Below are 16,787 nucleotides of genomic sequence, written 5' to 3'. Positions count from 1 at the left end.
CATTAAACTAGTTTACCATTGACACTGATAATATTACGCATGTAATATAGAAACTTAGTTCGCTATTCAAACTCTAGCTTAAGGATCGTTAAAACAAATCACATGATCGGACCGGTAACAAAAATTATTGCGAAACATGTTGTGAAGCAATCTCAGTATTAGAAGCCGTCCACTTAATGCGTTTTAGATACATAACAGAACAAAAATTATTACGTATTATAATACATTTTCTTTCTCAATACACTTAAAATTATAAAAAAGAAAGAGCTCCAATTTACCTTGACTCGCAATTAAAACCCCTATTAACAAATAGATAAGAACCTGTAATACAAAATAGTACAAATTATACTATAGTTCTTTCTTTTTATAAGCAATGTGTACTAGCTTATGAGTATTATAAACCATTTATAGTTTATTTCCGCAAACGTTTTTGCTAATAGATATCAGCTTACTGGTCCGAACATCTCGTCCGCGTCCTTTCTCCATAGGCGCCGATTACATGCGTTTTACGTAATATAATCTACATTTTATTCACACATATTATTTTACGTAAAGTCACATGCTTACATTTTAATAATTTATATAATAATCCAAATAGGGAAATGTTATAGAGTTTTCTTTTGGATTTGGTTTCTATGGATATTCCATATTAATTATTTTTTTTGTAAATTGGATATTATTCTTGAGATACACAGCATCTTATTTATCAATTTTTTTTTTAAACACTTACTCCTTTCTAAAATTAGAAGTATGTAATATGGCTATTTCCGTACATACGTAGAGTCGAGTGAACTTCGACGTGTATAAACGTGTATCGTGTAATATGAAATCTACGTATCATTTTTGATTCAATAATATTAAACAATGATGTAAGTTTTATGTTTACGATCTAGGTCAATGGACGAATGGTGTTCATATGATTTTATAGAAATGGAAACATCTAATAATTAATTCAATAAGTTGGTGCAACTGCACCAAATTATTTGGCACTCAAATATTAATAAATAAGTTTAATTCCGTATTTGTGTTATTCCGAGAGAACCAAGATTAGCTCTAACCAGTCAATCTGTTATGCACTACATTTTTTTTTTTAAAGTAATATACTTCTTAAATTACTTTGGAATAATTTCCTTTTACTTTCAAGGATTTTTATTAATTAAGGATCCACAAGTAACATGTTCTCTGAGGCATGTAGCAGAAATAATTGTAGAGCATTCGTGGATTTACCAACACCAGTAGGTCAAGGCCTAGATTTACGAAACAATACTGCAAAATATAAATCATATTAAATTATTATCTATAGAAAAGATAATATTGTTTTTTTTTTAATTGATACTATCTCGAATTTTCATTTATTATTGATGGAATAAGTTTAAAATCCTCCTCAACAAAGGCGAAAACTTGTGCCCTGTTGTGGGAATTTTATCGAATTATGTATTATACTATATTTACTATATTATAATTAGAATTATGAATTTAGAACTATCTTCAAAATAACCAACTGATAAAATATACGTAGCTTTTTTTTTGTTTGTCGAATAATTTATTTATCATTTTTGTATCTCCTATTAAATTAATTATAGGAAATGACATCCTTGATTAAACGTGATCAATTGAATACAATATAACTGAGCTTGAAGTTTACAAAGTTACTAGTATCGACGGCAAACGTAAATTATTTTGTAAATCAAGAATATTCCAAACGTAAGTTAGCTAAGCTTTGTCGATTACCGCAATGGATCGTGGTGGGTATACCAGTCACTCGACAACACTCGCTTTATTGAAGACATTTGCGAAGTAGGCGCGGATCAAACAACTTAATATAATTTAAATAATAAATATTTAAATAATAATAAATTTTGTTGATATCAAGTTTTTTTGTGTATGTGTGTGTGTGTGATAGTGCAAACGGATAATTGTTTTTATTACGTAAGTTAAACATTTGAAATCATCTTTTTATTATTGCTTATTTATTTTGATAAGTTAATATAATTAAATGTTATAGTTAAAATGTTTTACATTAAATATATTAAAACTTACACAAAACATTTACATATTATGTAACAATATATAAGTAATTTAAGTTTATTGTATTTAGAATGTTGCCATAAATGTCACGTCATATCATACTAGATAATCATATTAATAATAATATTTTATTAAACTTTTGTTTAAAACAATTTTTATTTATTGGACAAAATATATATATATTTTAATTATAATTTGAAGCAATACAATTGTAGCAAGTACCTCCTCAGTAGTATTTATTACACAAAAAAAAGTTAAAGTAATTTATGATTGTTTACATGTCGATGGTTCTCGAATGGTGAAGGCATCAACAATTTGAAAGTAAGATGGGGCCAACTCAACCTTGGCGCATTGTTCAAATCAATATATTTACGTTCACACAAAACAAAACACCTCCAGTTTTAAGCTAGATACAAATCAAAGGAGAAGATATCTTACTACAAATACTTTGAATTTTTCGTAAAAGTCGATCAGTTTTTGTCACATTATCAATCTCAAACAAACAATTAACTCGTGGGTACTTAATTTTATATCTTATTATAAAGCAATAAGACTCAAAGTACTGCAAAACCACTGCAGTAGTCCCGGACAGTTGCAAATGCAAAAAGTATTCAAAATTATTGGTTATAGATAAAGGTGTCTGTAACGTAAATAAATATATTATTTAATTCGTTTTTGGAGTCGCTTATTATTTTATTGCCTTGTGAATAAGTGTTATAGTCGTATGAGTTATTTCTCTAATAAGTATATGGAAAACTGTACGAAAAAAATCCATGAACACTTCGCGGCTTCTTCTCAGGTCGGGGTATTTTCTTTTTCCGAATCGGTGATAGTTTTTACTTAGACTATTAAGAGGTAAGTTTAATACAATATTGCACCAAATAATTTAAATTTGTTTTTACATAGAAACGTTAATTATAGGTAAGCCATTATAAACGCACTACAATGGGCTAGGTATATCGGTATTTAGATAAATATGAAGAATGTTTATATCATCATTCTCTTCAATCTCACAATCTCTCTTAGAAGTCGATTATATTATTCATTTTAATTATTCAATCTTTAAATAAAATAAAAAATTCAATAAAAATAAAATATGAAAACCCGATTCTCAATTGGTGAACAAAAAATTATCATTAATTTTATATTTTTCCCAGCGACTATGTGTGTTTTATTATTTACAGTAACTTAAACGAGTATATAAATCTAAATAAAAAATAGCTACTATATAAGTCATGACTGTGCGGAATGGCGGAAAGAATGCAGCATTGCCCCGTGGAAGCGCAATTTCGATTCTCGGTGGGAAAATTAACCTCCTGTCACTAGTGTATGCAATAAGATAAGCTATTATTTGTTTTAGATAAGTTTTTTTATTAGGTATAGGTAACTATTTCATAAATACAAATCATTTTTGTAAAAAATACATTAATAAAAAAAGCATTCAATACAAGATTATATAGATGATAAAAAGCGTGGAGCTAACACTTGTTGACTTCTAAGCAGAATATATTTTATACATATATAACTGTTTTTAACTAACTATAACTTTGTATTTTAAATGCTGAAAAAGAGTAACTATTGAGTTTCTTGCCGATTTTTCTCGGTAGAAACTACACTCCGAACCGGTGGTAGCTTAATATAGTTTGTAAAATGACGATTCAAAGGTGTTTATAAAGGCCTACTTGAATAAAGTATAGTTTTATTTGATTTGATTTATTTACATAAAATTAGTTAGACGGTAACTCAGATTAAAAAAAAAACAACAGGCAGATGAAGTTCGCGGAACATTATAGCGAAGCGAATAAGCCTTTTGTTTCATAATCGGAGCATAGAAATATAAAATATTGCAAATAATTCTATTATGAGTTTGAAACGTTTTCGAAATTATAAATATAATGTTTATATTAATTTTAAAATTTTAAATTTTATGTAAAATCAAACATTCTCAAAATAGTTCCTAAATGTTATGAGATATTTGTATTATTGTGTTATATCTGGGAGTTATAAGAATTCTAGGGTCTTAAACAACATTGTAGTTTGTGGTAACAACTCGTTCAACTGAACTAGGTCTGGCATCCAGCAATCCAAGTAAAAACTACAACAATTTGTATTTGAAAGTAATAAATTAAACTTTAAATTATGTTATTTCAGGAAAATGAGGGCCAGAATAATCTTCCTGATTCTTGCTAGCACAGCCATAGTGAACTGTATTCCACCACCTCACCCTGCAGTGGTGGCCGTGCGACAAGCAGAGTCACTCTTACCGCCACACCTGAAGAGTCCAGCGCTCCGAAACCCACACTTATTACAAGCTTTAGAGTTAACAAGTCTTCTTCATAATGGAGAGAAACCGGTATGTTTTTAGTCAGTCAGTCAGTTTTTACGTCTAAGTCTAATTGATTAATTTATTTTTTATTTATTTTTATCGAATGACTGGCTTAGTCGATGTTTTTGTTGTATACTTTTAGATTATTAAATGTTAACTTAATTTAGTCACGAGAAAATAATTTGCATAAGAAACTCAGTGGGATTTTTTGGCAATTGCTTGCAACTTTACAATAGTATACAGAAAAACCTAGACATCAAATAAAATCTAGATAGAATATTAGATATATAATAGGAAATAATTTCAGTTCTCTTTGATTGTTGATTATATTTTTAAGTTTAAACAAATACAACATATTCTGTGGTAAGAACAATTACTGTAAAATATCAATGAATTGATAGCCCACAGTACTAACCCGTACACAAAAATCCTATAAGTTACTGAATGGACTTTAAAATATAACATATTAGTAAAATATATATGTACAATAATTTCGTTGTCATCTTAAGTCCTTGGGTTCAAATAATAGTTCTTGGGGTCATCTTAAGTTCTTGGGTTCAAATACTTGACTTAACCAATGAAGATTACAATTATATTTTTCTGTCAAGTAATTCTCACTCGCAGCCTGGACTATGACAGTGTTATACTTCCATGCAACAAAAAGCACGTAATGTTGTTGAACTGCTGACCTATCAGATATCCGGGAGCAGATATTGCAACTGCATTTGCACACATTTCTGCCCCATAAATATCTCCTGGCTATTGATAAGGAGAAAATAACTTTTTAGGCAAACTGTTAATTTTTTTTTAATACATCGTTAATTTAACCCTAAGGTATTCGAAAGAGAAGCTGATAATGTACCACGGAGGGAGATCTACAACATTTTAACACATGCGGGATTTATCGGTCGCAAGAGTCGGTTCCACCAAGAACTACACAAACATCCAAATCAAGCGGAAGTATACCTCGGAAGCCACGATTCACCTTTTACATACAATACTGATTTGTTACAATATTTATAATATAATGTCATATAACATCTTTATTGTAAATAAATATTTAGATAATATTTAGTAATATACGTTATTTTGTAATTAAAATATGTGACAAGAAATAAGCTTTAGTCTATTATAACATTAAATGTAAAAATTGTGATAGGTTAATTAAATGAATAATTAAAATGAATAAATCAATACTTTATTTTTAACCTCATTTACAATAAAATATAATAACGGCAACCATGGTCATATTTTCCATTAAATTCGAATATATAAGTAGATTTAACCTTCAACGTGAAACATTAATTGTTGCCCTTCATAGCGGTATTACTCCATGCCATAATTATCACATAAAATATTAACATTAGTTGCACAACATACGAGGTTATAAATTGAAAACAAAAATTATACACGACTCAGTCAGACAAACCAATTCAGATCCATATTGCTAACCAACCACTATACCAACAAGTCGTACTTCGTAATTGAAAATTAAAAACACGAGTCCCATGCTGACGTAATGTGTATTTATTGTGCAATAAAAAAGCTCACATACATGAGCCATGAAAACATTGTACTCTTTTTTTTAGCAGTATTCTAAATTATCTATTTAAATGGCGTTAGCAATATCTTGTAAATCGCATATTAAGAACTACTGTTCGACGTGTTCATTCGCAGGTGTGCGATTTATTGCTGATGATACAAAGCATTGGACAGAGAGGTATTAAAAATAATACTTTTATAACAATAATTTTGTAATCAGCTTTTCTATACAAATCTATAAATTTATTCATTAAATTATCTTAAATTAATGGATCATACTAATATACAAATGACTCATCTTTACAAAGAAAACTATTGGAACTAACTGAATATTTATTAATCTGATAAATATTAATTTAATTATGGAATTGAATTATTATATTTATCGAACAACGTTCACTTTTATGGAAAAGCGACCGTTGTTTTTCGAATATTGTAAGGAACTCACTTAACTTATATTTTTTGTAAGTTAAAATTGTTGTTCTCATATTGTCGTTTATTTTATCATTTTCAATTGGACAAGATGGTTGTGGATAGCACTTGTAGCACTTTCGTGGTACGGTTCAGCGCTTCTTATAATCGCAGCTTGGAATGCTTTTGTTACGAATCCTATAAGCTTCGGTGTAGAAACAACTTACACGGACTGGGACACGAGATTGCCAACCGTTGCAATTTGTGAATTATCCAATGACGACAAAATCTACAATGTTTCAGATACGTAAGTAACATATAAAAATGGAAAAATCTAAACTCTATTTTCTAATTTAATTCTAAAATCAATGATTAAATAGCAAACCTAATTAGAATTAAGATTATTATTGATTTAATAAAATTGCTGATTATTGCAATAACAACCATAGCGCCATTTCTGTTTCAGAATATGGACATCAAAACATCTCTTGGACCTTGAAGATGTTCTCAAGGATGTTGCTTATTTTCGTGGTGTCGCATACAGTCTTCTTGCAGTATGTTATGCGAAAAATAATTACGATCCACGTTGCCCGTTGTCCAATTATAGCTATTATGCTCAACTAATACGAAGTTCATGTCCCGAAATTTTGAAGAATTGTTCTTACAACGACAACGAGTTCGATTGCTGTGAATATTTTCAACCAATAGAAACTGATATGGGCATTTGCTACATTATAAATTCTATACAGACAAAGTAAGTCGTTATAGTACTAACCAGTAACTTAAAAAATCTATATTTTTATTAATTTAATTATTTCTTTATGGGAAACTATTTATAGATCAGACTGCTCCTAACATATTACTAACACTAAGAACGCACACAAATAATAAATATTTTTACAACACGTTGCTATTCCTTTCTAAATATTATTGCAAGCTATGATATCTGAAACTTGCATTGCACATTGGTGGTACTGTGCATGAGACCTTCACGACATTGTCAAAAATAACTGCACATATACATATGTAAATTGATATATTTGGATCGAGCAATGTATGAACGAAAAAATACGAACAAACATTATCTTACACATATAAAATGACACCTTAATTATATTTGACGTTATATCAAGTATCAATAAAAAAGCTAAAGAAAATAACTAAAGTAAAATAAATATTTCAGAAATCCTAAAAAATACCCAATGATAAATAATATAAAACAAAAGAGAGGTGTCCTCAAATTTCAAGTCATGTTATCTTCAATGGTAAGATAAAACTAATTAATTTACTGAGAATTGGAGCATTCGTTTACATATAAATACTAAAGTCCTTCATTTTCTGTTCCAAGATGTATACTTTGGGAGAAGACGAAGTTCCGAGTATAACGACATTGTTTTCGTCTACTTTAAAAATACTACTTGGAAAAATATATCGGTAAAATCTAATTTGTGTAAATTTTATGTCATCAGTGTAAAGAAAAAAATATAAAGCACCAATTTGGCATTTTTAGTAGAAAACTACACACTCTAACTAGAGAATCAGGGTGAACTTCCGAAAAGCGGATACCGAATTGCATCAGAAAAAATGAACTATCTAAGACATTCACAGACATTCAATAATTCAAATAGTCCATATTTAAGAGTTTTTTAAAACAATTTTTGGCAACTCGCAATATTTTACCATAAATCGGATTTCGATAGTCATTTTTTCGCACGACTGAAAGGTTTTTGTTAATTAACAATTAAATTCAAATAGTTTTAAATTCTACAATGTACTTTCAACCAAAGATAGAGTTGATTTTGGGTGATGATGTGATATGTAGATTTGATGAAGCAAATAATAACAAAAACCTAAAAAGTGATACAAAGTTCTATCGGTCGCAAGAGTCGCTATCTTTGCACATTTTTATGGATCCTGTATGCACGAAAATCTGCAAAGATAGCCTCGAAAAAGGAAACATGCAAAATGGGTGCACCCATCGGATTAAAAAAACGCATCCTACGGAATAAATTTTGACAAAGTGGCGCTATTAGCTTATTTTCCTTCCCATTGACGATATCACAAAATTGTATACAAACAAAGTATCTTATTATATAAAAACTATTTACAGACGGCAAGTAACAGTAAGGAATATTGAAAACGATCCGTTGGTGGTAGAAACCACACCACACCAACGCGCATGTCGCTTTCACGACGAAAATGATAATGGTCTCTACCCTCACTACTCGTATAGTGCTTGTAACGTTCTTTGCCGCAAGCGGGCACAGATGGAACTCTGCCAGTGCAACGACCATTTTATGCTGAGCACAAGTAATGGCACTAAAAATTTACTCAATTATGTAAAAATATTATAATATTATTAATCAGAGTAGCACACCCTTAGCTTAGTTTATTGCTACTTAGATTCCGAACCGATAGTAGCCTTACATCTAATACAATCCTGTAAAATGGCGAGTCAAATGATTGTAAAAATGCTACATGCATAACATTTTAATTGATCGAAATACGTACGAAATGTATTTAGTATAACTAAAATAGAATGTATCCATTACGAATTGCATTTTCAAGGCAATAATGATATTACTAATTTCCCTGTAACTAAGAGTTTAACTGAGATTGGGTAACAATAATAAAATCTCTTTGGTATAATAATCGAACATGGGAAGAGAGAACATCTCTTTTACATCGCTAGGCAGTCCGCATACATTTGAACAATTAATCTTTTTCGATTATTTATATTTTTTAGCGGAATCTGAACGATGTAATATTTCCGGTATGTGGTGTCTTCACACACATTCGAGTCACTTAACCACACTCAAACCTAACTGGGCTAAGCGTCCCGGTCTCAGCTGTGATTGCATGCCGTCTTGTGATGAAACTGAAATTACTATAATAAAAGACGTCATAACATCGTAAGTTATTTCAAATTTATTGAACTAAAGTTTTGTATTTTGTTCGATGACTATGATGGAAAATATCACAATTTGCTTCTTCCCATAGACCAATTCGGCAATAACTAATTCTTTCAAAAAAAAATGCACCAAATAATTATTTCGTGGACACCAAATCATGAAATATTCTTTTATTTTGAACGAAGTATATATACGTATATATACGTATCTTTAAACATTCATCTATTATATAAATAACTAATGTTACAGACTTAGACCAAAAAAAAGGAAGACATACGTTGAAATGATACTTGCTTATTTGCCGACTGAGAGATTTAAGAGAAGTGTGGTAAGAAGTCAATTGGATTTAGTTGGTATGTATAATTTTTATTTCACGAACAAATTCTTACAGTATTTTGCATTTCTTATACATGAATATCACTTTACCTGTAATCCATCAGAGTGATTTTCAGAATAATATATATATTATTTTCCAATTCCATCTATCTTTATTTAATTTTTTTAATTTTTATAGTAGGTACTCGAATCTTTATTCTTATTTTATTATATAAGCTAAGACAGCAGCTATGCAGCATCGATATTCTGTTCTGATGCTGAAATCCTTTAAACAATAAGACATCACAATCACATTCTGATATTTGACGTGATATTTACGATCGTACCCTGCGGCTATTACAGAATTCGTCAAAAATAATCCTCTATATTGAAAAACACTTGCTGAAAATTGTATTAATTATAAATATTTTCATTAACATTGAAACAGACGTACAATTTCTAAATTAATAATCTAGGCGATAACCATACAAAAAGCATTAAGAAAATGCAAATAGTTGTGGACGTTATTTCGCTTTGTAAATATAATACATTTATTTTTTTAATTCCAGTGTCTGTGGGTGGGACGGCGGGCTTGTTTGTCGGTGCCAGTTTGCTAAGCTTTGTTGAATTAATATTCTTTTTCACAATTCGTTTTATCAGCGACCTTTGTATGAAGAAACGAAAACAAATAATACCTACCTACCAAAATTAAAACAATCGACAAAGTACAAATAAAAATAATAAAGTAATATTCTCGATTTGTAAAAATATTGTTGATAATTTTGATAATTCAGCTAAAAGTCAATGAAATAACAAATTATATGATTGTTTAAAGGGCATGGAACAAATGAAAGAACATGAAGACGAGTGTACGATAGTAGTCAGGCATCTATGAGATCATTCCGTATCATTTACTACATAGGAAAAGGGAACGACCCATTTAGTAGACTGCGTAAATCTCATAATAAAGTCATCACAACGAGTAACGTTCCCACTTGTTAACAATCATAGAGCAAATAGCAATGATTAAAAACCTGACTGATTTTGGTCACGTTGACCATACTCTACCGAGACTGACAAATTATGCAGGAGATCATGGTGTACATGTAGACTCTGTATTCAACTAAATATCATAATCTAAAGGAACGGCAATCTATCACGACCGGATATAATTCAAGCGAAGGAAGACCAACGGATTTATGTGGCACGGAAATGTAAACAGGAATAACTTAAAAAAAACGACCTGTTATTAAAAAATATATTAACAGAAAACACCGAATAACTTATCGGCATTTTCCAAGGTTTCGGAATCTAGGACCGAGGATGCCCATCTTATGAGCTAGCCATGAGATCACCGAGGCAGTTATCGTGGCAAATTAAAACATGTGTAACCAGTAAATACTGGCCACATTCGTGACAGGAAGCCGATAGTTAATGTTGATGCAAGAAATGAATCGATGCCCTACGTCTTAACCTGATATAATATCTTGAAATTTAAGAAGATTATTTAGAATATAAATGGCTTATTACCGAATTTACGCATAGCTTATCGATAACTTTTTCCTCTTTCAAGGTTTTTTCCTTGCGAAAACAATCGATGCCCTACTTTTTAATGATATCTAATACGTAAATACGATGAAAAGGTTTTCGAGTTTACGCACTGAAATTAATCGAAGTTTTTATCCGCATTAAAGTAGATTTGTACGGTATCATCGCATTAACACAAACATACACATACTATAAACAAACAATAATTATAATAATTACCTACTTGCTTTCTTACTTGTTCTGGCTTCACACAGGCATAATAAAATACAGTAGTTTACATATAAAACATTTATTTTGAAAGATAAACATAGTAAAAATCTTTGTTTTTTGGACCATTTATCTTCGCGTCCACACAAAAGAATCGACCAAGTTTTTATTAATTGGTGATTCACATCAATGATTTGGGAACGCAAAAAGACAAACAAACATTTTTTTTTTATTTATTAAGAAAATTTGTTGCCAGATGTTGCCATAAAAAAGTATCATATGTCCTTCTCTGGAGATCAACCTGACTTGATACCCGATTTAATCAAATTGCGGCTCAAATGTTTTGCCGTGAAAGAGAAACAGACATGGAGTTACTTACGCATTTATAATATTAGTATAGGTAAAGTTATCATCTTATAATGTCAATCTCTAACAATCGATCGTTAATTTCTCATCTTACACATATAATTATAATACCATATTATAATTATATAAAATACTTAATCTATAAATACATACGCATTACACTCTTAATTATTATTGTCTGTTTCCATTAACAAAGCTTAATTAACAAATTAATTAAGAATCGTCGAGAACAAATTAATTAACAGTTTCCTGTTTTGACTTACTTCATTTTTTTATTGTTGTTAAAAATAAATTGATACAAATGATCTATATTAAACTAGCAACTTCAACTTCGCATAAATGCAATAAAAATTTTATCTCTGACTTTTTGAATTTTATTCGTATCAAACAAACTATCACTAGTGTATAATACTGTTATAATATATACTTAAATAAAAGGTATACTGTACTTTCGTTATTTACTCCTTGCAAAGGATCTAAAATCTTTTCCTTACTCCAGTAAGCTCAGGTTAAATTCTGTACTTACATTTTTGCCTTCAGTACTCAACAAATTGCATTATTTAAAACTATCTTTGTTTACTTCACAACCAACACAATACTTATTCAAATATTATAAGGGAAAAAATAGTTTAATAAAAAAGTCCTAATTAAGTCTCTAATAGTCTTTATTGTTGAACCTTAAAAGAAAAACAATGCAATGTTAATACTGTTTTTTAACATTCGATAAGTACATATTTGTAGTACATCATATTTTTATTTAACTAGGTACCTTATATCAATAAGTAACTTGTGATACACGATTATATTAGATATTAGATTAGATTATATAATTAGCACATTTTGAAAAAAGAATACCAGCAATCAATAATTCATGATATTCATATATACATATGTCAAGGATGTATTTTAGAACAATAATATAATAATAGACTAAGGCGTCAAGTTCGAACCCGCGACTTTCACATGGCTACGCTGTCATTACACCAAATCTTACCGAATAGTTAAAATTGTACTTGGATAATTATTATTTGTTTTTCAAATATACCTCTTTGTACTTAAATAACATCAATTTGTGCCAATGATGTGAAATTTACATTTTTATGCAGGCTTTTTTCAAATATTTTTTAAAACAAGTTATCATTATGCTCAACTTTTTAAAATAAAGCATAGATTATAAACAGTATCGGAATGGCTTGTTGCCAATATAAAAATACCACTTTTGTTTATATTCCCCTGGGTATAATACATACTTATCAGTGCAGAAGTATGGTTCTTTCGAACGCTTCTATCAATATTCACGACCTCAGATATTTCACAGCTCCCTTAAGAATACTACGTTCGTAAAATCGTTTTCCAACCTCTACAATAAACATGTAACTTTAAATATTTTTTAAAAATATTTTAAGTATATGTTAAGCAAATCTAATAAGCGACAAATACCATCACTTATATGCATTTATGTTTGATGATGAATACAAAAAACCTACTTTTAGATTTTAAGTGATTATTTTATAAAGAAGCAAATTAATTTACTACCAGATATGTACATTGATATCAAAATATGTAAGAAAAATATAATCCAGTTAAAATATTACTCTAAAATTATACGAACAATTTTAAATTTAATGCAATTAACATTACTTATTATTTAATGTAGTGTCGCATAATATTTTTCCTATCATTATTATTATTGTCATTTGATCGCCCACAACATCATTTTATGTGTTAGACAAAACGAATACTATAAATTAAGGTAAATTATATTAAAACTTGATATACGTTAGACCCGAATATCAGTGTCTTCGTAAATACCACCACCGACTGCAAGGGCTGTGGAGTTGCAACCGTCGGTACCTCATACAATGCCATTGTGGTATCTGTTTCATACGACGTAAAGCTTCCATCTGTTCAGAAATAAAATGCTTAGGATAACTGGTTATAATGTTACGTTTCAAATTTAATGTAATCAATTTTATTTTCATAAAAAAATATGAGAATTATATGTATACCAAACATTATTTTTTTTAGGCGATACGATGGTAAAATGTACACAAACTTTTATTTAATGTATAAAAATATAGAATTGTTATATTATCGTATCAATAAAATATAAAATAAGGATGTATGTGAAAATCGGCTATCCTGTTATGGGCATCTTAAGCGGAGAAATGAGGACCATGTTGTGAGGAAGGTCTTGATCATGGATGTAGATGGATATAGAGGTAGGGGACGACCAAAGAAACGATGGATGGATTGTGTGAAAGACAATATGGCTAGATGACGTCAGGCAAAGAAGTATGGAAGAAGTAGATATGCTAAATTTGGGATAAGGGCAGGAGGATGGATGATAACATAGGGATGTAACTAAAATTGAGTGAATCCCGATATTTATTTTATACCACTAAGCCGGTGTTTAACGTATACAAAACAATTTAAATACATACTAAATATGAAAGTCAATCTAAAACATATATTTAAAAAATCCATTATTTAACTTTTGAAATGTATTTCTGTATTGAGACAAAATATATTTTACGAGTCACAAGCTTTATTAATACTCACATAATCTATTTGCCCATTTCTTAAAGAGTGAACTTCGACGGTGATGAAAATGCACAAAATAATTGCTATCAGAAAACACTGAACAGGCTTCATAATTTACTGCACTTTAGAAGCAACACGTTTTCTTTAAAATCCTTTACACGTTTGTTTAGCGCGAAGTTTTTATGAGCAGTGCATGGATGCTGTACTATTCCCGCCGTTTATAAGGGAACGCGCCCACACACTTTCTTCCCGGCAAGATATCGCGAACATCGAGCTAAGAGGAGGCGACTGCATGAGTTATTAGATTAAGCGTAACAAAATAATAAAGATCATATTATGATAAATATGATACGTATGTCTAATATTTTATATTTCAGGATTTTTCCTACATTATTCAATAAAATAATGGTAATTAATAAAATTAGGTTAAACTTTAAAAAAAAAAAACTACAATTTGCTTTTTTTTGAAAATTGGACGGGCAAATGAGGCACCTGATAAGTTGGTAGTCACCAACCCCATAAACATTGCCACTGTAACCACTCCTTATCCCCACTCACGTAGTAGTGGTCATCCGACTGGTGAGAGATCAGATGCAGTATATATATACATTCGACGGGTTTTCCAGCAAGAGAATCACTACGTACTTCGTAACTCAGGATTACTAATGAGAATTTTATTCCGTTTCGTCATCATCATCATCATCAGCCCATATTTGTCCACTGCTGGACATAGGCCTCTCCAAATGCACTTGTTTATTCCGTTTACTGGTACTCAAAGACTTAAATAACCTGACCTAGGTGAAATACTTGAAACCATTGAGCACCTTCGCTGACTTACGAGGTGGACAATTCCGAGCTCCAAAGCAGTTTTTGGATACAGATTCGGAAATAGAGCTTTTAAAAAAAATTAGGCAATAGACCTACGACGCAGTAAAACAAATTATATTTTTATAAATATTTTTAAAAGTAAACTTTATTTAATCCATTCATATAAAGAAATGCAATTGACTGTACTAGATTGTGTTGTCAACAGTAAAACTGTGTATAATATTTCGTAAGGAATCGTTTGAGTGGAACTTAAATTTCAGTCACAAAATTGTAAAGAGTTCACGCGCAGAACCAACGATCGAGTGTGTTTTCCGGTTCAAAGTAGTATCAAAACTTAAAAACTCGGGTATTACTGAAAAAATCTTGATAAAAAAACTTAAATTAAGGCCGGCAACGCACCTGCAACCCCCCTGGTGTTGCAGATGTCCATGAGCGGTGATAATCACTTTCCATCAGGTAAGCCTCCTGCTCGTTTGCCCCCTATAACATAAAAAAAAAAACTTCGTATTGGTCCAATCCGGCAGTTTAACCAGGGATTTACATGATGGTATTTAAATAAATGTTTGTATGATATGATTTTAATAAATGATTAATTTTTTATATATATATATTATATAGTTCGTATTTTAAGATTATAATAATATCGTGACTAGGCACGTTTTCAATGTAAAATTTCTAAGTGGCCCTATCTACGTTAAAAATAAAAAATCTTATTAAATATTGCAAGTGTTCTTATCAAATTGACTGTTCGCTAGCTTCGTATTACCTCTTTTGAAATAAAATCCGACTAAATTCATGATTTTTCTTGTAATTAAAATTGCTCAGAAAACATCAACATATTCTGTAAATAAAAATTCGAAAGAGGAACAAAAATAATATAAAATTTTGTGATACTTGTTACAAATAATAACAAAATGGTGTCAATCTATCTTCTATGTAATAAATTAAAATTAATATAAATATGAAAAATGTAAGCAGGATTCTAAGATCCCCAGAATTTTTCCGCGAACTTGAGTCGACTGTTGAGTCAAAGGATAATTAAATTAGCGTACTGTAAAGTCCGATTACGTGTTCCTACAATCATTTAGACTGCCTACAAAGATTTAGGTTCTAGAATGTTGAGATTCTGAATAACCTGTATGAATTAGGCTATATATAAAATATTGAATGGTATGTTTAAATATATTATGGAAGTTACATTATCTTTGAGCTTCAACATTAAATAAGAAGCCAATAAAATCCCGCACACGTTAAACACACAATCTTTGATTATAGGGATAGATGTTAAAATAATATAGTACATAGAACATCTAACATTAATGAAATTAATTTTAAAATAATAGGGCGTTAATAAACATATATTTCTCCCTGATCAATGACTACATCAATGTTAAATTTAATTACTATCGGTTCAGTGACTTACTCGTGACGTGTAAATAAAACCAAAAGTTACTTTCGGCAATATAGCATTAGTTCAGTTTAAAGTCGATTAATGTTCTCAAGCTATGTTAGACAAAAAAACGCTTAGAAAAATATGTACATGGACACATCTGTAACTATGCGCAAGCGCGCTTTGTGAATGCGTCATTATCATACTTCTATTCAATCATTGTCATTATACATACTTCTATTCAATTTCAATAATATAGGAACCTTCAAAGAAAAACGTAAAACGTATGTAAATTTAAATAAGGCTCAATGATCGACTTTCATCCGATATTTTTTTAACCATAAAAATAGAGTCACGTCTGCAAACAAAA

The 16,787-nt window shown here is 30.0% G+C and overlaps 2 protein-coding genes across 2 annotated transcripts in view; both read left to right on the top strand.

The window, feature by feature from the left end:
- LOC113397903 (uncharacterized) overlaps positions 1-15,106 on the top strand; it is a 32,437-nt gene extending 17,331 nt beyond the window's left edge. The window contains exon 3 of the mRNA XM_064216838.1: positions 15,094-15,106. The gene's annotated coding sequence lies outside the window, so the exon portion shown is untranslated. The remainder of the gene's footprint in view (positions 1-15,093) is intronic.
- On the top strand, positions 5,968-10,246 carry LOC113397943 (sodium channel protein Nach). The gene is made up of 9 exons (XM_026636472.2): positions 5,968-6,074; positions 6,420-6,614; positions 6,774-7,061; positions 7,491-7,572; positions 7,656-7,741; positions 8,418-8,617; positions 9,054-9,219; positions 9,469-9,572; positions 10,104-10,246. Exons 1-9 carry the CDS (start codon positions 5,968-5,970, stop codon positions 10,244-10,246), a joined length of 1,371 nt encoding a protein of 456 aa, XP_026492257.2.
- Positions 15,107-16,787: the final 1,681 nt, after the last annotated feature.

The sequence above is a fragment of the Vanessa tameamea genome, chromosome 13, assembly GCF_037043105.1.
Source record: "Vanessa tameamea isolate UH-Manoa-2023 chromosome 13, ilVanTame1 primary haplotype, whole genome shotgun sequence".
In the NCBI taxonomy this organism is placed as follows: Eukaryota; Metazoa; Arthropoda; class Insecta; order Lepidoptera; family Nymphalidae; genus Vanessa; species Vanessa tameamea.
Note: the sequence above shows the minus strand (reverse complement) of the source record. Positions and strands in the feature narration are given on the sequence as shown.